We start from the raw sequence: 26,430 nt of genomic DNA, 5'->3' as shown, positions 1-26,430 counted from the left end.
CTGGGAAGCAGAACTGGCTGTGCGACGTACACATGAGTAATTTGGGGAAATCATGGTCGAAATGGGCACAAAGCGCATCGTACCCAAAGCAATAAAACAGTACTTTTTAGTGCTACAAAAACATTACTATTCAGTACTATTTTTCTACTATTGATCTCCTTTCGATCCTTGTTTGGACCCATGCTTTCGATTTTTCGTTGGACTCGGTAGTAATCTCGGATCCCGGTGGCAATCCTTATTGGATACCGTCTTGGGAAAAAAACCTCTTAGAAAATCTCTTCTTGTTTTGTTTATTCAATAAACATGGTTGCAGCCAAGATCAAAAGAAAAAGTAAATCTCTGAATTCACAACTTTGTTCCAAAAAAGTGGGATTTAAAATGATCACTAAACGTGGCTTAAATGGAAGAGATAACGTTTCTCCGGAATCCGCGCTTCCTAGGGTGAGTTGATTAATGTTGATAATTACATTGAAATGATCAAACAGTGCAATGCTTTAGACAAATTTTCCGAATATCAAATCGAAGCAACATAGAGGCTAGAGCCCAGGCTCTTTAAATCAAGTGAGGAAACAAAGAGTGCCGCCTATCGTGGTCAGTTGTTCCGAATTTGGGGGATTTAGGCAGGAGATCTTGAACTCCATTAGGGGAATCAAGGTTTCCTTCCAAATCGCAAAGAAAGGAGACTGTCGCGTTTTGCCGGAAACTCTTAAAGAACGCGAACTACTTCTCAAACACCTTGAAGAGAAGAAGCACATTTTTTTATTTATGGCGACAAAACTGAACGTTTGTTCAAAGTCGTCTTGAAAGGTCTCTCAAACGACTATAAGTCACCTGAAGAGATCAAAAATGGAATATATGATTAACTTGGATTTTCCCCAATCCAAGTAATCGATATGGAAAAGAGAATCCAATCTAGCATTCGTCGGAAAAGGCTTTGTCAAGAATATTATTTAGTTCTCTTTAACAAAAAAGAACTAAATAATATTGAAGCTATAGCGAAAGTAAGGCTTATGTTTGATCACACGGACATCAAACATCAAACATGGAAACATTTTCAGAAACCTGGGGGAAACTTCCAGAACCCCACGCAGTACCGTCGATGCCAAAGGTGAGTTCATGGTACAAAACATTGCCGCATGGATGTGCAAATTGCGGGGGCACCCATAAGTGTAACATTTGAATTTGCCCTTCTCGCAAATGGATCGCTGCGGATCGTACCAGGCAGATGAACGGCAACGTTTTTTGTAGCCAGATTTCCCCAGGCAGAATCTCTAACAATTCTCATTTATCAGTTATCGATCGCTAGCACCATTGATCATATTCATCAGGTAAATTACAATCATACTCATTCACAAACCAATTTTCTTCCGTCGGGTAGCAAAAAGTATTCAACAGTGTTTGACACGAAGGCTTGATTGTAACATTAAAAAACTTTAATTTTTCAGCACACATACATTGTTAGAATAATCCAGGGTTACCTGTCAAATCGTACACTTCAGGTTAATTATCAGAACTCCAAGTCTGAAAGACTTCATGTAAGAGCAGGTGTTCCTCAAAACAGCATTTTGGGACCAATATTATTCAATATTTTCACATCTAACTTATCTGAGTTACCTCAGGGATGTCAAAATCTTTGTTTGCGGATGACCTAGGTCTCTCCCCCTAAACCTAAACCCTAAACCTGTAGCAGATTGCATTAATGAGTTACATAGAATATCCAATGTCGAAATATTGGAACAAATGTCGAATAAAATTATATTTAGGTTAAGTTAATTGAAAGCGTTTTTTTTCTCTCTTATGAGCAAGTGAAATCAACTCATCTGTAAAAATGGTTACAGCCTGAACTGTTACGACAAATGAAATGTAAAATGTTGTTAACAAAATGTTAATAATTGTCTAAATTAGGTTTTTAAAATTAGAATGAATGTGTTTTCTAACACCGCACTCCCAGATATAAGAAATTAATGTAAAGTTTGAAATGATACACATAAATAACTAAAAAAATGTAAATGATATCACAGTTAAATATATTTTTAAATATATATTGAAAATAAAAGGGAATCATTACAAATTCTAGATAGATCTCAAATCTCAATATTTAAAATTTAATATCATGACCACAAATTTGTTCCTGTTACTCCTCTGTGCGACGTTACCGGTCGAGTGTCATCATCAGTATGCTTGTCGAGATTCATTCAGAGCGTAATGCACGTGGTTAAGCCGTTTTTGACGTGAGAATTTTCAATGTTGCGTTCAACAGTGGCTGCCAGGAGCCTAATGGTGGAGGTGAAATGTTCCGAACCACAATCAAGGGTATGTTCGTTCACCTCGGCTGCATATCAAGGGGATGTTTGTTTTTCCAGTAGTGTGGCGTTCGAGTGGATGATGATGGGAGAACAGAAAACGGCTCACCACTACTCTGGCATTCGATAAAAGCATGTTGATCCCAAAACATGCAAACATGCTTGGATTTTTTTTTGGTCCGTGTGGTATGGCTTGAATTCTCAACTTGTTGAAATTGTTTGCATATTTCAATAGATATAATGAGATATTTTTATCTTTCTACAATTTCTTTATTGATATCATTATCAACATAACATTCGTTTCATATATCAAGAAACACTATTATCCTTATTTGTAAAACAAAGTTAAGCTATTATTAATAATTTTGTTAACAACATATTACATTTCATATGCCGTAGCACTACAGTATGTTTACAAGTGTTTTAAATTATCCTGCTTGTGAGATGGAAATTTTAATAAACTAAACTAAACGTGAAGTAAAATAGAAGTCAATTTGATTATTTTATTTGTTATTTGCCTACAAAAATTAAAAACAAAAAAAAGGTTCTTGTTCTGGTGACAGGTTCGTGACACAAGTAGCAATCATCGGCATCGTTAGCTTCATAGACAATAATTTCAAAGTTCCTATGCCAAAAAACATCATCTACAGATTTTGTGATCCCATAGGCATAGACAGTGCGTGCAGACGATGGTCATTGATGATGAATTTTTCATGTATCATCTGGGAGAAATGAAACCGCCTACCGTTTGAGAGATTTTTGGACGAAACGTAAAAAAGAAAGGTGTACAAAGTTTGTCATCAAGCTTCCAGAGTTGCTCTCGCTGGCAAGCTTTCGAACTACGAACATTTAAAATTCCGTGCATTTCGTGCGTTCCATATTGTCACAACACGTATCAAACCGCTTGTAGATGAAAGATACCGTAGAGCTCTAACAGTGCTTTCAAGTTGTTTGGGTTTTGTTCGCTCTACCGCTAGTCGTTAATTTACATTTTTAATCCATTCATTACTTTGTTTCTGTGTTTTCTCGTTTCTTGTTTTCGCCGGTCCTTCTGCAGGTTTGTCAAAGTTTGCCAAACTGGCACGATCTGTCACCAGGAGCCGTCAATTCAGTGCACATTTGCCTACGCTGAAGGATCCCACTAAGCAATCAAATCTAGCTCATGTAAGTATCTATGCATTTGTTTCACATAGCTTAAGGAATGAGATGTGAGCGTTTGGCATACTGTTGCAAACTTCAACTTTTAATATTTATCTATGCAACAAAATTGTAAATGTTGGTTAATGTACCGGTCCAGCGTAAACGAAGATGTGAGTTCGAGTCCCACTAGAACGCATAGTTTTTCGCAAATGCAGGACTCAATTTGCCAATCAAGCACACACTGTACTTTCTGATTACTAGTCGACTCATTGATTCTCTTTATCAGAGATTCTACTCACAGGGTCGGAGAATTAAACGAATTGATAAAAAAAAAACATAGATAGATTGATGTCAAGTACAGAGCTCTTCCATATATGTGTTTCGATATGCCTGCATTGCTGTTTCAACATTATAACTTATCCCAGATCTCATGGACCGAAATAGCGCTAACGAATAAAATGCTTCTGTTGCAAGCAAACTAAAAGTTAGTAGTCGAGTCTCATATTGATACGAACCCTAGGACACCAGAGGTCCCGTCAACATTGTTGGCATCTGCATAAATTATTCAACTGTTGTTATGGTTAGCTTATAGTTTTACAATTTTAATTTTAAATAACTTTGTGTTCTGGTTTCCCTTTAATATCGAAGCTCATTTTTCTTCCCCCCATTTTATCTGCTTTATACCACAACTAATGCTTGTCATTTCGTCCTTGTCTCATCTTCCGGTATTTGTGCTTAAACCATGGACACCACCCCCTGGACTGGACATCGCCACCCTGCATCGAACCAGATGATGTCATTAAGTGCCGATGTTATGCCACAATATCGTCAGGAAGCGCCAAAAACACCGCCGCATATTTTACTGCATTATTGTGCATTCAAAGCAATCTGGGATTGGGTGATATTGTGTTTAACATTTTATACTGCAATTATGGTAGGTATTAAGATAGCGTCTTAAATCTAACCTTGATCAAAATCTCGCTTTGTGCTCCCCAGTGGATGGTTTCGTTTCTTATCTTGTTGGGCGGGCAAGCCATTAGAGTGCGGTTTTATGAGACATCCAAAAGCAGGAATGAATTATTGCTGTCGAGTTGTGCCACATCTTGATGTTGATGAAATCTCGAGTACTGATTTTTCACCTTTCTTATCACTTTTTTTGTACATTTTGTTTTTATCATTTTAAATATTATGTTCATTTTTTTATACCTAGGTGTTCCGTATTAGGGAAAACCATCATGCTAATTTGGTAAAACATGAGCATGAGCATAGATGACCGTACAATTCGTAGTTGCTACTCCGTGATTGACAAGAGCAATCAAAATTACGCGGAGATTTGATGAATGGGGCAATGTGCACAAATTAAGAGCTCAAAATTTAAAAATCAATAACGGCGCCGGCCACGTCCTTAAGGTCATCGGGGAAGGGATGAATGGTAATTAAATAACCATTGTTACTATAAACTGAAGAATCTTCTGCATCTCCACAGTTGTCATAGGGATGATATTAGGTTAGTGGTATAAGGTAAAGATCTGCGATTCATCTTTAGTTGGTGATGCGATCCATTCAAGCCTATCTGGATTCGCGATATATTGAATAGCATTGTACGACGAACAAGTGTTCATCGCTCGCACTCGTAAGAGCAAGCGATACGATCAAAGGATCAAACGCTACTAACCCGTACCGCGATTTACGACACTATTCTTTCGTGCTACGCGAGCGACGCGCAACACAATTGATCCTGATCGCATCACCCGCCCCCGCAGAAGCGAGCTACACGGCCAAAGGATCATAAACTACTCTCGTCATGCTAATTGTGTAAAACAAATGATTAACAACACATTACGTTTCATTAGAAGCAACAGATCGAAAATTTTGCAAGTGATTTGAATGTATCTGCTTATGTAATACAAAAAAGGTATTTAATATGCTCAACCTAACTTAATCTAAATATATAATGCACTTATCATGGCGATAGTAGATTGCAATGATTTTACAACAGAGTTAACAAATTTCCCAAATTAGCTCTATTGTTTCATCATTGGAAATGATATGTAATTCATTAGAGGCACCTTTAGAATTATACCTAAAAAAATATTTATGGATCCTATGGAGAGCTTTCTTCCTGTTATTACAATAGCTATAGTGCATATTGGTACAGTATACAATATTGTCGGTTTAAGAATTAATTTGAAGATGTTTTTTAGATAAAGTTTTGATTGTTTGATTAGTTCAATACAGACGTCCTATATATATATATATATATATATATATATATATATATATACATATATATATATATATATATATATATATATATATATATATATATATATATATATATATATATATATATATATATATATATATATATATATATATATATATATATATATATATATATATATATATATATATATATATATATATATATATATATATATATATATATATATATATATATATATATATATATATATATATATATATATATATATATATATATATATATATATATATATATATATATATATATATAAAACATTTGTCTTGAATACCCCGAATTATTATTTTTATGTATTTATTTATCATCATCGTCATGATTCATAAAAACAATTCCCCATACTGAAGCTTATTCTAAGTTCCTCATCCTATTCTTGAACACTAACTTTGATATATTGAAATCAAAAACAGCACTATAATGTAAACGAACGAAAACATTTATCCAACAGATTCTTATATCCGTAGAAAGTCCAATGACGTCTAACAAACAGCAGACCACGTTCACGCAATTGACGAGATGGAGCATACATATTAAGTAACAACGAGGGACAATCAGCATTACCTACTAACAAATCGAAAACAAATTTTTGAAGATTTCTTGTCTATATTAACGAAATTCCTGGTTCAATGGATTATCTATAATCTATTCAAATAAATCCTCGATACCTGCCTCTCATCGAGACGACGTATCTACTTGAAGGTTTCTGGGAATATTATAATGTACCGTAAACCGGGGGCAACTTTTTCACTGTTATATAACTAATTGTTTTATTATCCTCAGGAAGTAAGATATTAACGACTTAATTTGGTAAAACCAGAATTTACATATATCCATCAGTGTACGTTACTGAGTTTATTTAAGGCGAAGTAGGCCGTCATTGAAATTTGTACGCGTCGTTGATGATTGTTGCTAATTCATCTCACGATTTCAAATCAAAGAAAATCAGTTGGTTTTGCACTGACACAGCTGAAAAAGTGTCAGCATACTTTATGCATGTTAGCGCGTACAGTGATACATTTTCAAGTCAATATAAACTATCAAGACTGAGTTTTATCACTTTGAAATGCAAGCTGAAAAGTCATCATTGTTGCCAAAATGAATGACGGGCTACTTAGCCTTAAATAACATTTTATAACTCATAAAGCTAGCTTCCATATAAAAAATGGAAAATGACACACTGGGGTGGAATCAGAAAATGGCTTCAAAACTTTTATTTCTCGTGTATTTTATCGTTTTGCTGCAAAATTCAACTCTGGATATCAGCAAAATATGCCTAAATATAGGCAATTTCCTTTGAAATAAACTCTTAGCACTCTAGAATAAACGGTTTCATGGTTGATAATTTATGCTTGTAATGTTGTATGTTATCAAAAATGAGTTCGGTAGTCCACAATTAATCTAACAAAATATTTTAAACACTCAGACCTTGCATGTGATACCAGCAGTTTGTTTAGTGCTGACCTTATAGCTTAAAATATTACTCAGTCGTTATACTGATGATGTGTTAAAGATTTTATGGGTTAACTGGCGTTTTTACCAATGCACATGAGAATAAATTCCATGAGTCTCGTCACAATTGTGTTCAGGATTACCTAGCAAGAATATTTGCCGCAAATTTTGAACAGGGTTTATCAACAATCACTCCATTGTTGCCTTTAAGGTTCGTCCTGAAGCTATTAATCCGTTAAATGGCTCTGTCAGCTGTTGCTCTAAGGATTCTTCCTGATACTTCTAAAGATTATTTTTGTAAGGAGTTCCACTGAATTCAATTGGGAAAGGAGTTTCCACTGGTATATCGTACTAGTTTTATTCCAAAAAATTATCCGTCCAAATTAATCCAAGTATTTTTTTTTTTGAAGGGGATCAAAGGAAACTTTTGCAGAGATTCCTCAATAAATTAATTTCTTTAATAATTAATGAATGAATCACTCCATATATTTTTCAATGTATTTCTCAAATAAAGTTTTAGCCTGTTAAAAGTGTTTAAAAAGAAAACTTCCGAGGGATTTTTGGCATAAAAGTATTTCTTAAAGAGTACTGGGAGGAATTTAGAACAGAATTTAAAGCGATGACATATAGTTTTTCCGACATGAAAAAGGTGTGTTTCAGTAAAAAAATCCGATAACACTCAAAATTTATTTTACTTAGAAAACCACACAAAAAACGTAATTCTTAAGCTTTTTTATCTGTAAATTATAATTGAAGGCTTTGACATGTAGTTTTTTCGACACGAGTTTACTTGCAGAGGTCAAGTGAATATTGTAGAGCAGAACAATATTTGTTGACTACATTTAAAATTGTTTTTACCCACAACATAATATAAACAACTTATTTTCTGAGTTTGTTCGTCTGAAAATAAAAACTCAAGGCTACGACATGTAGTTTTTTCGGCATGAATTTACTTGTGGAAGTTAAGTGAATATATTTTGAGTAGAAATTTTCGATCTCACTCAAAATTTTATTTATCTAAAATATTACGAAAACCCCAACTTTCGGACCCGTTTGCCTGTATCTCAAAATTAAAAGCGATGACATACAGTTTTTTCGACATGAAATTGATTGTGAAAGTCAAGTGAACATGTTTTACTAAAAAAAAATAATTTCCGATCATACTCAAAATTTATTTTACCCAACAACACAAAATGGGTTTTACTTGGCTTTTTTTTCGTCTGTGAATCAAAAATTTAGGCGATAACGTGTAGTTTTTTCGTAATAAATTTGCTTGTAGAAGTCAATGAAATACACTTGAGTAGAAAAAGAAAGTTTTGGTTACCTAGATTTACCTAGAAAACTACACAAAAACGTATTCCCAGAACTAGATCGTCTGTAAATCAACATTAAAGGAAAGCTTGAGTGTAGTCAAAAATTTCAATTTCTGCTCAAACATGTTAACGTGACTTCTGAAAGATATTGCTTGCTGACAAAAACTTCAAGACAAAAAATCAGTATTTTCCAGGTTAAAAACAATTTTGAGTGTAGTAATTTTTTTTTCTACTCAAACACATTCACTTGACTTCTACAAGTAGTTTTATGCCGAGAAATATACGTATCATAGCCTTCAGTTTTGATTTACAGACATACAAGCTCAGGAATTAGGTTTTTGTGTAGTTTTCTGGGTAAAATAAATTTTGAATGTTGGAAATTCATTGTTTTACTAAAACAAGTTCACTTGACTTTCATAATCAATTTCATGCCGAAAAATCTCTATGTCATCGCTTTGAATTTTGAGTAACAGGCAAATAGGTTAAAAAATAGGGTTTTTCGTAATATTTTGGGTAAAAGAAAATTTGAGTGTTATCAAAAAATTCATTCTGTTCAAACATGTTCACTTGACTTCGACTAATAAATTTATGCCGAAAAAAACTACATGTCATAGCCTTATGTTTTTATTTACAGACGAACAATCTCGGGAAATAAGTTGTTTATGTTGTATTGAAGGTAAACACAATTTTAAGTGTAGTCAAAAATGTATTTTTCTGCTCTACAACATTCACTTTCTGCAAGTAACTTAGTGTGGAAAAAACTACATGTTATAGACTTCAATTTTAATATACAGACAAAAAAGCTCAAGAAATAAGTTTTTTTGTGTGGTTTTCTGAGTAAAACAAAATTTTGAGTGTCATCGGATTTTTTTTACTCGAACATGTTTACTTGACTTTTACAATCAATTCCAAGTCGATAAAAGTATTTGTCATCGCTTTGAATTTTGAGATTCTGGCAAACGGGTCCAAAAATAGGATTTTTAGTAATATTGAAGTAAAATAAATTTTGTTTATGCCTACACAGTTCGAACGAAACGTGTAAATTTCTGAGACATATAATGCACATAATTGGAGCGTGGTATATAATGGATATTTACATGACATGTCATGTAAACTTCAACTATATGTCATGTAATCCAGCAGGATTCTGTGTGATTACATGACATATAACACAAATTTACATGATTCCAGACTTAAATTTACATGACGTCATGTTTACATCGCATAAATGAAGTTTACATGACGTGTAATCTTCATTATTTTTAACTGTGTACCTTAGCCGAGTGGTTAGAGTCCGCGGCTACAAAGCAACGCCATGCTGAAGGTGTCTGGGTTCGATTCCCGGTCGGTTCAGGATCTTTTCATAAACGAAATTTCCTCGACTTACTTGGGCATAGAGTATCATCGTACCTGCCACACGATATACGAATGCGAAAATGGCAACTTTGGCAAAGAAAGCTCTCAGTTAATAACTGTGGAAGTGCTCATAAGAACACTAAGCTGAGAAGCCAGTTCTGTCCCCGTGGGGACGTTAATGCCAAGAAGAAGGAGAAAAATAAATTTTGAGTGTAATCAAACATTTTAATTTCTGCTCAAACATGTTCACTATACTCAATAAATCAAATTAATGTCGAAAAAACTACAATGTATCGCTTAAAATTTTCTTTCATTATCGAATTTGTGTAAAAATGCGTTTTTCAAAAAACTAGGAAGTGCCGTTTGCTTAAGGTGTTGATAAAATGAAGCCAAACCTCAAATTTTCAAGAGCAAAAATCTGGAAAACCGAACACCCGTTTAGAGCATGAGCATGAGCATGATTGACCGTCCGCAGATGCTACTCCGTTATTGCAAGAACAGCTGTACTTACACAGGGAACCAACAGACACTACTCGGGATCAGGAGCATCCTCAATGTGTGCAACTGGTGCTCTCATTATTATAACAAACAATAACGGCGCCGGCTGCGTCCGAATGCAGGTCAATTTGGGGATGGGAGGGAAATGTTGACGTGGTACTTGCTTTATGGAAGCCGAGGAGTCCTCTGCACTTCCACAAGTAGACACTGGGAGTTTGGATATGGGAAAGGGTTGGGTAAAGGATTCGTTTTGGTAAACGATAAGTATATAATTTGAAATTAATGCGCCTAACCGGATTCGCGATATTACTCAGTAAACGCATTGAACGCCGAACAAGTGTTCGTCGCCCGCCCCCATAGGAGCAAGCGACAAGATCAAAGGATCAAATACTACTAACGCGATCCGCGATACTATTCCACCGTGGTACGCTAACGACGCGCGACATGTTTGATCCTGCCCTCGTTGCTCGCCCCCGCAAGAGCAATCAACCAGGTCGAAGGATCAAACAATACTAACACTCGCGGCACTTTTTCACTTCTTCCCGAACGACGCGCGACATGCTTGATCCTGCCCCCGTCGCTCACCTCCGCAAGAGCAAGCAACCAGGTCGAAGGACCAAACAATACTCCTGGAAAACCGAACACCCGTTTAAGCTGAAAACTTAATCGATTAGTCACCACCAGCTAGTGACAATGGTTTGCTAATTACAGAAGCAAAATAATTCCCGGATTATTTCTACAAATTTCTTTATGAATTTCCACTGAAGGGTCTTAGAGTGATACTTAATTTCGTAATAGTTAAATGCAAATATTTAAGAGAGATTCCAGAAAACAAAATTCCAAAATATTTCTGAATGATTTTTCCAAAAGAATTTCTAATAAAAGTTTTGAAAAAAAAAATATTTGAAGGAGATCAGAGAGGAATTAGAGCTTTCAGTAAAATATTTATATAGAATATTTTCCAAAATTCTATGAATTTGTGAAGAAATTGCGAATAAAATCGTTTAAGTTGAAGTTATTTTTATTCTTAAGTTGATTCTGGGAACATATTCCGGAATCTCTGGGGGTGTTTTTCATGGAGTGGAGTAGGAAGCCTCGTGAAAACCGACGGAATAATGAAGGCAGATTCCTACATCAACATCTTGCGGGAAAATCTGGAGGTTTCGCTGATCCAGACGGGCCTTGAAGAGAAATTCATATTTCTCTAGAACAACGACCCGAAGCATACTGCCAAGAAGACCAAGTCTTTCTTCCGGTCTTGTCGGATTAAACCGCTGGAATGGCCTCCACAATGCCCAGACCTCAACCCCATCGAGAATTTGTGGGCAATTCTCGATGCCAGGGTTGACAAAACTGGTGTTACCAACAAAAATAATTATTTTGAGGCCTTGTAGCGCGCCTGGGAAGAACTAGAACCACAACACCTACAAAACCTGGTGAAAAGCATGCCGAAGCGCCTCCAGCAAGTCCTTAAGGCCAAAGGAGGACACATGAACTATTAAATTGCTTTTTATTTTTCTTAAATCATCTTTTCTGGGGCAAGAAGGAAGTGGGCACTTTATTTTGTCACAATTTTTTTTTCAATACAAATTTTTTTTTTCTTTGTGTAAAATTCTTTTTTTTTTATAAAATTTTCGTAAGTGCAATTTTAAAAGAATATCAAAAATAAAACGTCAAAAAAGATTTAAGTGTGATAACTTTAATTTGAACCAAATTAATGAGAGAAATTCGAAAACTGGTGAGGTGGGCACTTTATTTTGCCTATCAGTGTACCTGCCATACGAGATACGAATGCGAAAATGGCAACTTTGGCAAAGAAAGCTCTCAGTTAATAACTGTGGAAGTGCTCATAAGGACACTAAGCTGAGAAGCAGACTCTGTCCCAATGAGGACGTAATGCCAAGAAGAAGAAGAAGAATTACTGGATTAGAAACTATGGTTCATGTTGGTTCATCATCAAACCTGGCGGCACTGCGTGAGAATCATCATCTCACCCAGTTATTGGTGCTATCGGTTCGCGATTTTGGACGTGATTGTCTTGTTGTTCTGGCAACACGGCTAGTGCAGCCGACGATGACGATTGTGAACCAGCATACTTTGAGTAGCCACCCCCCCAACGGTTTCAACCAGCAAAGCAATCAGATTAAGGCTAAGTAGCCCGTCATTCGTTTTAGCAACCATGTTGATTTTGAATCTGTTTGTCGCTTGCAATTTCGAAGAAATAAAACTCAGTCATCAAAAGTAATATTGATTCAGAAAAGTATTGCGACTTGCGCTTACATGCAGAAAGTATGCTGATACTTTTCAGCTATGTCAGTGCAAAACCAAGTATTTTTTTTTTTTTTCAATTTATTATCGTGAAACAAATAAGCCACAATCATCGACGCCCAGTACAAGTTTCCATGACGGCCTACTTCGCCTTAACATTAAAATCCTATTAGAATCGTGTTCTAGAGTTAAGGTGATACTGATAACCAATAAAGTTCTGTTCGAGCATGTTGCGAGTGATACGTGGAATAAAATTAATTGTTTACCGTATGTAACCGGAGAGATTAGTGTCTAGTGAATGATTGGTATCCATTTGTCCCACTTACCAATAACTGCTGTGTAATTGAGTGTGGACTTTCAATGGCCAACGGATTCTGGTGTGGTAAGGAATAAAAGCACAGAGCCACTATGGGGGATCAGGCGGTCATGAATCGAAACAAAAAAAAAATGTTTCCAAAAGCAGTTTTGGTTGTTTTCTACTTATTACTAACAACATTATTAGGAAAAATCCAAAATTTGAAGATACTACTTGCTTTAGTTTCTGAGACATACAGTGTCAAAGTCAAAAATGGATGCAAAATTTACACTTTCCGGCGAAAAACCCCTGTTTTTTCAAGTTCATTAAACAATTTATCTAAATACATTCCCATAAAGGTTTGGCCATAATCTTTCTGCTGTACTATGAAAATAATGTCATACCACTAATAGAAATAAATTGAACATTTTAGAAAATAAGGAGTGTATCGACAAGTAGTCGCAAACATTTAAAACAGTCTCAAAAATATTGGGTTGAACCCACAAACAATTTTTTGATCAGAAATACTTTACAATGTATTAAAAATTATGAGGCGGTGATATTGTTTAAAAAAAAGTGGCATTTTGTATGATCATTTTTCAAATTACTAACAGATAATGATGAAAATCTTGCACACCTCTGCAAAAAATAATATGTCAAAAAATGTGTTAAATGTTAAGAAAAAAAAAAAAGATTTTGGTTCATGATAATATATTCTGTGTCACAACTCTTATGGCACAGTGTTCAACATATATAGAAAAATACATTAACAAGCATTTGAGAGCAAGTATCGAAAAAAATCAATTTTAAGGACATTGTTTTTTCATTTTTTTCTTTCTACACGTTAATGGCAATATCAAACGATTGGAATGAATTAACAATTTGTTTTTGATTGGAAAAGTTTCATTGCATATCTATGATGTAACGTAAGCAAAACATGGTACTCTATATAATTACCGCTGTATATGACAGAGCTTCAAAAGTAAACATATTCTCCGATAGAATTAGCTTTTCATCCTATTTTGTTTGAAATTTGGATCAATACAAATAATCGAATCTTCAGATGACACTTGAAAAATGTAATTTTGTACAAGATTTTATTTTCTATGCTTTATAAGCCCCCTGCACATTATTCAATATTTTTTAAGTTGCATCAATAATTGATGATATGATGAAGATTTACGTGAAAAAAGCTTTTGAAAAGATAAACTATGCTCTGAGATAAATCGTTTTGAATGTTCACGACTACTTTTCGATACACTCCTTAATGCCAAATTTTAACGTTGATAGTCAAGAACTTTTTTTCCTCGCATTTCCCCACGCTTTTGTTTAGAGAGAAATCAAGGTTGAAACTACTACAAACATGTTTCGCAGATAAATCTTGCAACAAATTGCAACTTTGAAAATATTGTCATTTCTCATTTTTTTGTCATTTGATTTTTTTTACCGTGCGAGCTTAAAATAATTTTCCTTCTACTTAACAGAGTTTATAGATGGCCAAAATCTCGTTGTTTCTAGTTGGCCTACAAGTTTTTGATTTATTTCGGACCAACATTTTATTTTTCCCTTATAGTACTTAGCCATCTTAAGGATATGGTGACCAGAAAACATGATTTTAGGAAAAATGAATTGAAGCGATTTTCAATCTGTTATTTTGAATTCAAAGGTAGTAAATTCATGGTTTTGTTGTTCGTGGGGGGATGTTTGGTTTAGTGGGGATGTCCTGTGATACTCATATTTTACAAATTCAGATCATACCTTGCTAAAAACAAATGAAAAAACGCCATAGCACTACAAAAATGTTTTTGACCACCTGCTGCCCCCATAGTGACAGCGGTAAGCGCGCCATGAAAAAAACATAGCCAGGTTGGAATTTCTTGACAACAGAATTTAGCCTCATTTTTCTAAAAAAAAAATCCCAACGTGAATTTCTAGGAAATTTGATTAGAAATTTCGCTTAATTTGGTTCAATTTATTCATTAAAAAATGTAATAGGGCATTTTCCAAAAAAGCGAGAGATGTGAGAATCTCTGATTGTAATACATAGGACCTGTAGTAAAGTTCAGCAAGATTTCAAATTAAAAATGTTCATTTACAACTTTTTGATAAACTTGTGCTGCTTTTTCCACAGTTGCAGTTTTGAACATTATCGGTTACTAACCGCAGCGTGGATAAGAACCAAATGTAGAATGAAATAAACGAAACCATCCACAATTTGGGTTGTAAGATCTTATTTTGATAAATTTTCCATCGCAATTTTCTTTTCTATTCCTAGGTACCATATAATGTAGCCTTCAAGAACAAAACATCCGAGGATGTGTCACTACTAGTAGTCGATTCAATAGTAGATGTAATATTTTTCATAGATATTGGTAAGTAAGCTATCGCGTTGAATTGCAGTTTGCATTGATTCGCCTCAGACAAAGCACATCGATCAGCACAGAACGCTCACCCTCTTTAATTATTCACGTCTAATTGAGACCCAATTGCAAAGACAATAAGATTTTCTAGTGGCGTGCGCTAAGTGTCAGTAGTGGAGGCAAATTGCGTACCCGTTTCTGCAAAATCCAATTATTTGTTCGTGAAGCACTAAGAAGAGTGGGCTGAATATTAAAATTACATATTGCACAATGAAAAATAATCGCAGTTAGTATCGGAGGCAGACTGATCTGAATCGCAAATCGGTTCTGGATATCTCCCAACTGTTATTGCCGATTATGTAAATGCGTAATGCCTAACGAACTTTCTTCATCTTGTTTCAGTATTAAATTTCCACACTACGTTCGTTGGCCCCGGCGGAGAGGTGGTCAGCGATCCGAAGGTTATTCGTATGAATTATTTAAAATCGTGGTTCATCATTGATTTGCTTAGCTGTCTGCCATACGATGTCTTCAATGCTTTCGATCATGACGACGACGTAAGTAACGCCGATCCTTTTTGTTCGAATTAATAATGTTACCGTTCTCTTATACTTTTATCTCAATTATAATAACTTGCTCTGAGCTTGCGGTTGGGCGATTTGTTCACTAGAAAAAAACATTTTGCGCACGACGAGAATAAATGGTCCAATTTGGAGAATCTCTCTTCATTTGATTCCAAAATTTTCGTCATGTGGTTTGAAAATGCGTTTTTGTACAATATTGTACATTCGTTAACCTTTCCAATGTCAAAGCTACTTGTCACTTACATGTGCCCAGAAAACTCTTTAATTTGCAGTATCTGTGTAGATGTTGATAATTATGGAATGGAATAGAACAGCGTTTAAAAGTTGTATGTAATAGTATAAAAGACTCAGTTTTGATTGTTCAGGTGACATGGATTTGGAAAACTGCATAGATTTGTAAACTGCATCGTTTCATTTATTGCTGTCAGCGACAACATTTGACCCTGCCACCAGAATCTTACCTTCCGGCTAGGCTTCACGCTCCATTTCTTTCAAATCTGCATGAAATATCCGTTATGCCGTTGGTGATGCACCATTGAGATAAATATTCAAATAAACAACCTGCATAGCTCAGAGGTGTCAAACTTTCTCCGTCACAAACATGAGTTGGGCTGTGTTTTTGGCGCCCAACATCCAATTCGCTTGTGAATGAATCATTGATAAAGTTTTGCTTTTCAGGGCATCGGATCCCTTTTCAGCGCATTGAAAGTAGTTCGATTGTTGCGATTGGGACGAGTTGTTAGAAAATTGGATCGTTACCTGGAGTATGGAGCGGCAATGTTGATTCTGTTGTTGTGCTTTTACATGTTGGTCGCCCATTGGTTGGCTTGCATCTGGTACTCGATAGGACGAAGTGATGCTGACAATGGCGTAAGTATAGAGCTAATTAGAATTGTCCAATTGCGTCGGGTGTAATAACAATTACTGGAACTACATTTCGGTTCGATTCGTTCTTGTCTCATCCCATTCACAGGTGCAATATAGTTGGTTGTGGAAGCTGGCGAATGTCACGCAAAGCCCCTACTCGTACATCTGGTCAAACGAATCTAATGCACCAGAACTGGTCAATGGACCGTCAAGGAAAACGATGTACGTTACAGCGCTCTATTTCACGATGACATGTATGACATCGGTAAGCAAATTAAAATATTGATCCAATTTCGTCTCTTCCCACATTTCTCGCCAGGGTTCTCTATGCATTCAAAATTGATTCGGGTGCTCAACACGTTACAAATCTCCCGTGGGGATTTTCCCGTTACAAGCGAACTAAATTAAGTTTTAAATTTTAAAACGGGTGCATCAGCACTATTCCGCCAGCTATAATGTTCTTAGGGTGAATAAAGAGGATTATAATTGTTCGCCGATCTATGCATATATCGTTAGACTTACTTTTATATTGCGTACCTATTGGTTGCTGATGAAAACGTAGATAGTAGAATCAGATTTAATTTTTTGACCAAAACTCTATGCTTAATGTTGCTTCAATTTCCTTTATTATATATAAAAATAAATCCATCAAAGCATTTAACGCCAGTTATTTCATAGAACTATTCAAAATATCTGGACCGATTTTAAAAACAAATCATGTGAAGGGGGCGAAGGCATTCAAGGTAATGGGGTAGAATCGACTATTTGGTTAAAAGACTCAAACGTTTGGGGGCATTACTGAGCTGATTTAATATTATAGTTACAGTGGGATTCCGTTTTTGGCATCAAAGTCGAAATTTTCCATTTCCAAAATCCGAACCATGCCCAAAACGGAACCTTTTTTCATTAGGATAGTATTACATCATCCCTATCCCTATGTAATCAAATGATCGCTAAACTTCGGAAAGGATTACAGTAGTTTCTCGATTTTATCACTGCTCGTTTTAATATCACTTCATTATATCACTCTCGATTTTATCACGCCACAAAAATTGTATGAAGTTCATACATTTTACATTGAAAAATAACCCTAAACAATTAACATATATCATTTGACCCACCTCCTATGTGCTTTTCATTTCATCTGATCTATTTCTGCAACATACATCTCAAAATTTGACGAAAATTATAGAGTAGAAAAATATATTTTCATTCAATCACGCTTCGGTATATCATGCAAAAAATTTTTGAATCCGTGATATAAGCGAGATGGCACGGTAAATGGCTGGGCATGGCGTACGCAACTCCTATCCCTACCTTCTCGTGGTACTGGCATGGGAACGAGTAACCTTGGGGAACATCGGGTACCCAACTTTGGTAACTTTGGTCGTATGCTGACAGGGACGGGGGGATTTGCCTTTGATTTTGCTTCTGCAAACCTGGAGCGTCTGTACTCCATGTTAGGAGCGGCTCACAACAGCGACTGTTCCCCATCTCAGGGGCGGCTGATCATCGTCCGAGTGCCAGAGAAGGACTCTAAGCTAAACTGCGCACTATGGTCCTCCAATCATTTAGGGGGAATGGTCCTCTGGAAATCTAGGGGGTTGGAGTCAGGCCCTGCAAGCCAACCGTAAAAACTCATCAGCACATGAACGTCAACGAGAGAATACGGATCGGAACATTCGGCAAAGGCCACAGCGACGAAAGGGACTAGCGATTGGAATCTCGGTACGAGGAACTGCAAATCTCTCAACTTCATCGGAAGCACTCGCATACTCTCCGATGTACTGAAGATCCGCGGTTTCGACATCGTAGTGCTGCAGGAGGTGTGCTGGACAGGGGCAATGGTGCGAACGTTTAGAGGTAGTCATACCATCTACCAGAGCTGCGGAAACACACGCGAGCTGGGAACAACTTTCATAGTGATTAATGATATGCAGAGGCGCGTGATCGGGTGGTGGCTGATCAATGAACGAATGTACAAGTTAAGAATCAAAGGCCGATTCTTTAACTTCAGCATAATCAACGTGCATAGCCCACACTCCGGAAGCACTGATGATGACAAGGATGCATTTTACGCGCATCTTGAACGCGAGTACGACCGCTGCCCAAGCTACGACGTCAAGATCATCATAGGAGATTTGAACGCTCAGGTAGGCCAGGAGGAGGAGTTCGAACCGTCTATTGGAAAGTTCAGCGCCCACCGGCTAACGAACGAAAGCGGCTTACGACTAATTGATTTCGCCTCTAATAATATGGCCATTCGTAACACCTACTTCCAGCACAGCCATATCGATACACCTGGAGATCACAATAGCAGGCATAATCAGAAATCGATCACGTCCTGATCTATGGACGGCACTTCTCCGGCCTCGGTACAATCTACACGGGTAAAAATGCGGCACTCGAAATAAGGAGAATGAGTCATGATTTCGGGAGGAAAGAGTGTTTTCATGTTATGAAAATACACCATGACCAAAAGTCATGAAATCATGAAGCATTTTACCGCAACGTCGGCTGTACGTTACGTTTTCAATTTATAGCGAAGAAAAATGTCAGCTGGAATCCTCAAATCATGAAGCATGTATGCTGGAACCATGAATAAAATTCATGGAAACATAAGCACAGTTCATGGATTTAGTCATCTGTCATTTATGATTCCTATTTTTGATACAAAAAGTGGCAATTTCGGTCATGAAATCATGAAGCAGGATCCCTGAATCATGAACTCAGTTCATGAAAACGGAACATTATACGTCAATTTAGATCCCAGTCTATATTTGCTATTGGTAAACAAATGAAATAAAAATTAAAATCGTTGCGACTTTTGTGCCGGTAGTTTCGTAATAAACCGCAACAGATTTCACAATTGTCAACCTAACGAGTGCCAATCTTTAGCAGGAACGCGAACATTCAGTGGTTAGGTTTGTACGCAAAATATTGTTTCGAACATCAATTGATTTGACAAATGGTCCCTGGGCTCACAAAATGCTGGTGGATTGCATGAGTAATGGAACACTCCTTAACAATACTGTGGATGTAGAAAGTGAACTGGAACATCCGGCTGCTGAAGGCCTTTTGTGAGCTGCTCTGCTATAGGACATAGGGAAGGCATCACATCCGAACAGATAAAATCTCCGACGTGTTTTTGAAGGGAAATCTTCGCTCAAAGTCAAACATTGCCCGGATCTGCAAAATCAAGATGAAGGCTTGTATGTATATTTTGGAACATCTAATAGCTCCGGCAGATTGATTGTGTCGTGACACAATGTGGGAACTTACGTAAATCTCGCCAAGAATGTCATCGATACGATGGCAAGGTTCTAAAGAGCAGTGTCTTAAATTTAAACTTTTTCAGAAACAATTTTTTTTTTATAATTTCACTAGAAAAAATCACCGATCACCATGAGACACGTTGACTAAGATGAAGAAAGTGACAGTTAGATTTGTGTAACGCCCTAAGCATACAAATTCTTGCATAATAGTCACGGTTTCATGACTTTCAGTCATGATATCATGAAACATAAAATTTTATGAATTCATGACTTTTTGTTCATGAATCCGGCAACCGATTTTTTTCCGTGTAGCGCGACAGAAACAACCGAGTGTCGCAAATGCGTACGCACAGCATCTTGAAGCAGCGTTGCCAGATGAGGGCGAGCTCGATAGAGCCCATCTGAGGACTACTGGAGGACAGTTAAAGCAGCCATTAACGATGCTGCCGAAAGCATTGTCGGATATGTGGAAGGGAGCTCAAGGAACGATCGGTTCGTCGAAGAGTGCCAGGAGGTTTTAAAAGAGAAGAATACAGCGCGGGCTGCAATGCTGCAACATGGTACGCGACAAAACGTAGAACGATACAGACTGAAGCGGAAAAAGCAAACCCGCCTATTCCAGGACAAAAAGCGTCGCCTGGAAGAAGTGGAATGCCAAGAGATGGAGTTGCTGTACCTTTCTCAAGAACCATGGAAGTTTTATCAGAAGCTCAACACATCCCGCAATAGCTTCGTGCCGCGAGCTGAGATGTGCCGGGATAAGGATGGGAGCATCTTGACGGGCGGACGCGAGGTGATCGAAAGGTTGAAGCAGCACTACAATGAACACCTGAATGGCGCAGAGAACACAGATACAGAAGGTCAGGACAGCGAAGGCGATGGCTACGTCAGCACAGTGGACAATGGAAACCAACCAGCGCCCACGATGGGGGAGGTCAAGAATGCCATTCACCAGCTCAAGAACAACAAGGCCGCTGGCAAGGATGGTATTGGAGCCGAACTCATCAAGCCGGCATCGGCTGCATCGGCTGATAGTCAGAATCTGGGAAACGGAACAGCTACCGGAGGAGTGGAAGCAAGGCGTTATATGCCCTATCTACAAAAAGGGCGACAAACTGAAGTGTGAAAATTATCGTGCAATCAATATCCTAAACGCCGCCTACAAAGTGCTTTCCCAGATTCTCTTCCGTCGTCTATCACCTATAGCAAACGAGTTCGTGGGAAGTTACTCCAGTTCGTTTGAGTCTCGGCGGGGACTACGACAGGGCGACGGACTTTCATGTCTGTTGTGCGGAGAGCCGGACTTAACAGTCGAGCCACGATTTTCACGAGATCCGGACAATTTTTTTGCTTCGCGGACGACATGGATATTATTGGGAGAAAATTTGAAACGGTGGCAGATTTGTTCACCCGCCTTAAACGCGAAGCAACAAGAGTCGGGCTAATGGTGAATGTGTCGAAAACAAAGTTCATGCTGGTAGGCAGAACTGAGCGCGACAGGAAGCAGTGTTACAATAGACGGGAATAACTTCGAGATGGTGGACGACCTCGGATCCTTGTTGACGGCTGACAACAACGTTAGTCAAGAAATACGAAGGCGCATTGTCAGCGGAAGTCGTGCCTACTATGAACTCCAGAAAAAACTGCGGTCAAGAAAGATTCACCCCCGCACCAAATTCACAAAACGCTCATAAGACCAGTAGTTCTCTATGGGCATGCTCTATGCTCCAGGAGGACTTGCAAGCTTTAGGGGTTTTCGAACGCCGAGTGCTAAGGACGATCTTCGGCGGCTGCAGGAGAACGGCGTGTGGTAGCTAAATCTAGAAGGATACGCTGGGCATGGCATGTTGCAAGAATGCCGGACAACAACCCTGTAAAGATGGTGTTCGCTACGAATCCGGTCGGAACAAGAAGACATGGGGCGCAGCGAGATAGGTGGATCTCCAGGACCTGGAGAGCGTGAGTCGCAGTCGAGGATGGAGAGAAGCGGCCATGAACCGAGTAAATTGGCGAAATGTTGTTGGCGAGGTATTATCAAGATAATTGATGTAAAGCCAAATAAATAAATATATAAATGAGAATTATTTTCACAGAACTTCTGTAAAATAACAGCCGCTCTGGCAGGCATAAGCTTTCTTTTATTTCAGTTTTTGCACATCACTAGCAAGCAGTGAAAACTGACTTAGTGGTAGCTTAGTGCTTCCTGATCGGTAAATCAGGAGTTCGATTCCCGGCCGAACCATTTTCTTGTTTTTCTTTATGATTTTGTTCAACTATTTTACAGATTGTTCGATGATTTTTCACCGAACCTTCAGCTGTTGAGATTACGGTGAAATTTCACCGTAATCCGTATTTTTTAAATGTGTAGGTTATCCAAGAACTCATCCAAAGATTTTTGTAGGGATTTGTTCAGGTATTTCATTGACAACATTTTCAACATTGCATTGGGCAGGAACTCTTCAACTCTCCAAGAAATAACTACAGAAAATGCCAATCTGCGGAAAAGCAACACAGTGACAATTATTTGTAAACAAAAAAATGTGCTAGTATATAATTCTCAAACTTTTAAGATTTTTATGTTTCAAAGTTGTATTTGTATGTACTTATAAAACGAAATCGGCTCCGTAATGTCTTATAACGCTAGAGCTTATAAAAAAATGTGATACTTTAACAAGAATAAATTATTTCAGTTTATTAGAAAACATTCAAATCGCGATAACTTTTTTGATGCTTGGTATTTTTGCACCATTTTTTCACAGGCTCTCAAAAAACTCTTCAAGTTTTAGAATATGTGTCGATATTGATAGTTGGTCACCTAGATCCGAAATATTCCAAATTTCTTGGGGAACCGACGCGTAGCCATAACCCACGTAAACATCTCAGCCTACAGAATTTTTATCGTATTCGGATATTCACACCTTGAAATTATACATTAATGCGAGTAGGTTGTGAAAAAATGAAGCAATTTGGTGAAGCCGTCTTTGAGTAATGAGCATTTATGTGTCTGCTCCACTCTGGACAAATAAAGATCTTGAAAACATTCAAAAAACCTCATATCGCAATTTTCAGGTTTCTCCAAGAATACTGAACCAATTTGTATGATTTTTTCAGGGTAGCTCCTTATTACATGGCATTGTATAGTACACATTTTATTTTTTTGATAAATTGACCAAAAACAAAATGGCCGCCAAAGACATTCTATATGGAAAATGTCGGTCCCCCAAGGAACATCGGAATATCTTCAAAACTAGATCACCAATGATTAATATCGACACGGGTTCTCAAACTAGAAGAGTTTTTTGAGATCCTGTGAAAAAATGGTGGAAAAATATCGAGAAGCAAAAAAGTTATCGAGATTTGAATATTTTTTTTTGCGGTAAAAAATGAAGCTGCCGGTAAAGGAATTAACGAGTGTTACTCAAATTTACGACCAATGTTTTTTTTTTCGGTCCATAAGTGTACAATAACTATACAAAACCTCTGGCGTTAAAAGCTTTCATGGCAAACTTTTGATAGTAACGACAAATGAACAAATTAAAAAATGTAGTAAATACCCCTTTTTTGAAATCCCGTTCTTGACACTGGTTGTTATTGTGGTGTTTAAGATTCAACCAGCAGTTTCTATTGATATGTACATCTAAGTGACGAAACAACCATATGTTACATCCATATCACAGCAACAGAATTCATACTTGTCTTCCTCTTTTCTCGTCGTTCTAGGTCGGATTCGGAAACGTGGCTGCCGAGACGGACAACGAGAAGGTATTCACTATCTGCATGATGATAATTGCAGGTGCAGTGTTCTACGTTCCGTTGCCACGTCCTGTTTTTTGACACTGTTTTTACGCGCGTAGTTATTTTTAGCAAAATCAACTGTCCTATGCGGCTCGCTCTCTCCTCACACTACCTTGTCGGCTAAAGTGCAATTAAACTGTCGCTGAAAGCTAAATAAGTGCGTGTGTGTATACGTCCTCTATTGGTTTTATCTAATCTGGAAGCTAACGGCGACTAGCCGAAATTCTAAACAAATTACAGTCTGTTCTGTTGTTCCTTTAATTGCTAGTCCTTTTCTTTTCAACAGTCCTGCTTTCATTTTCTGTGCTTTCAGTTCCGTTTCAATTGTGTACATTACAGCACTTATGTTGTCTTTTGTTGTGTCTTTTATATGTTTCTTTGAATGTGTTTGGATTCGCTTCGGTATCATAGGGAGTAAGTGATCTTTGAGCTTTGATTGAACTTATCTTAGGATGCTCGATCAATTGGAAATAAAGACAAAATCCATTTGAATCCCGGTTGACATACACTTTTACTTTGTAATTATTTTTGACTTATTTAAAAAGATTTGTGTTACAGACAGTGTTAAATTGTTATATTTTAAAACTGATCAATAGATTTTTTTGACTCATAAAATCAAAAACAGGTTTTAGATGCGTTAAAAACTTCTCGAGTATCGTGTTGATTCGAATTGCCCGGACGCATAGTGCGTTGAATGTATGGAGATGCGGTACAAAAACCAAAACTGGAAAATCAAGCCATTTGAGCACCTTGGTAAGGAAAGGGAAAGTTGTTTCTGGTTAAAAGAGCATTATCGCAAAACTGACCCAAGCGCCAATTTCATGATTTTCCTAGAAAAACCTTGCAATAAGTACTTTTTTGCTCATAATTATGTTAGAAATTATTTGCAAATATGTCTCTTCTCACTCGTAGCTGCAAAAGTGACTTATATGCCTTTATGCAGAAAAATTTAAAAAAAAATAAATTTACCAGTTTTTAGCATAAAATTTTAATTAAATGTTGGAAACTACTTTTAAAATATATCATTTGAGGTATGCTGTATTGTCAGGTTATGCCGAGACCACATAGCGATACAAGATTTTCGGATTTTTCATCACAAACAACTTATTTTCATACTTATGCTGGTTAAGGAGTGTACCTAAAAATAGTCAAAAATCTCGAAGAGTTGCAGGGAGTTGCAGCTGTATCTTTCAGACCTCTTAGATGACACTTTAAGAAACATGTCTGTGCGTGATTTAGGGTGGAACTCGGTGGAACTTTTTTTGAATCAATAATCAAAGTTACATGTTAGTATTTCACAAATTTTATTTCATAACCAATTTAACGTGCCAATTTCTCATATTCAAAGTTTAAATTAATGTTCTTATTACATCAAATATACTTCACCAACCTTCAACCATGTTCTCTTTTAGATTTTGACTGAATATATTGGTTTCAACATTCTCCTTACTAGTTGAAAGGGATGCTGAAAACATACGACAAAATTTAGTTTTTCTGCTACTCCGACAACTGTCTCTTTCGACGCTTGTTGTGATAATTTTAGTGCTTTGTAAAGCTTATAAATACTAGTTTCAAAAGCGGATATTATCTATAGACACTTGTGGATATTTATTATCGCCGGATAAAATAACTTGAAAATTGATTTTTGTCTATGGGGCCACGCACTGTGGGACGTTTTGAATCCCTACCCGGGTAGAGGAGAATAGCTAAAGAATAACAAAATTTACCATTAAAATAGAATGTTTGAATAGCAAAATTTGTTCTTTGTTTGTTTGAAATAAGAGATAAAATAACTAAAATAATAACTAAGTTTGTATGACATAAAAACTAAATAATATCATATTTTGTACAATGGCAAAACAACAAAATAATAGCAAAAATTTAGGCAACCGTAAATAACAAAATATGTTATTATTTTGAAATTAATAACAAAATAATAGCTAAATAAGCTATTCACGCGTAGATCAAAACAACGGTAATTTTAGTTCTTTGATTTTAATATCTAATTTTCCCGGGTAGAGGAGAATAGCAAAAGAATAACAAAATTTACCATTAAAATAGAATGTTTGAATAGCAAAATTTGTTCTTTGTTTGGTTGAAATAAGAGATAAAAGAACAAAAATAATAACTAAGTTTATATGGCATAAAAACTAAATAATATCATATTTTGCCATTGTAATAACAAAATAATAGCAAAAATATAGGCAACCGTAAATAACAAAATATGTTATTATTTAGATATTGATAACAATATAATAACTAAATAAGCTATTCACGAATAGATCGAAATAATGGCAATTTTAGTTCTTTGACTTTAATATACTAAATTTAGCATGATTGAAAAATAAACTTTTTCCATTCCAGCGAAAATTTTGTTTGTTAAATCTTCAATGAATATCATACGAATTGTAAAATGAGCAATTAAGCAAAATTTGATGTTTGTTTGTTCTTTTTAGTATGTTTGCACAAATAACAAATTTACCATGATAGTATATTTTGTTATTGATTAGTTATTACATGACTTTCAAGGATAACATACCAATGACAAATTTTGCTATGATTGTATGTTTTGCTATTGATAAGATATATATGTCATATATTAATAACATAATAATGGTTAAACCAGATATGATTGCAAAATTTGTT

General features: G+C 36.5%; 1 protein-coding gene across 5 annotated transcripts in view; it reads left to right on the top strand.

The window, feature by feature from the left end:
* Nucleotides 1-26,430, top strand: part of LOC5577379 (potassium voltage-gated channel protein eag) — a 144,177-nt gene that overhangs the window by 64,822 nt on the left and 52,925 nt on the right. For all 5 annotated transcript variants that reach the window (XM_021851872.1, XM_021851870.1, XM_021851871.1 and 2 more), the window contains 7 exons: nt 3,361-3,467; nt 4,234-4,377; nt 15,179-15,275; nt 15,666-15,820; nt 16,526-16,717; nt 16,821-16,979; nt 23,710-23,782. In XM_021851872.1, coding sequence (XP_021707564.1) covers nt 3,361-3,467; nt 4,234-4,377; nt 15,179-15,275; nt 15,666-15,820; nt 16,526-16,717; nt 16,821-16,979; nt 23,710-23,782 — 927 coding nt within the window. The remainder of the gene's footprint in view (nt 1-3,360; nt 3,468-4,233; nt 4,378-15,178; nt 15,276-15,665; nt 15,821-16,525; nt 16,718-16,820; nt 16,980-23,709; nt 23,783-26,430) is intronic.

This window comes from Aedes aegypti, chromosome 3, assembly GCF_002204515.2.
Source record: "Aedes aegypti strain LVP_AGWG chromosome 3, AaegL5.0 Primary Assembly, whole genome shotgun sequence".
Taxonomy (NCBI): domain Eukaryota; kingdom Metazoa; phylum Arthropoda; class Insecta; order Diptera; family Culicidae; genus Aedes; species Aedes aegypti.
This window is presented reverse-complemented; position numbering and strand designations above follow the sequence as displayed.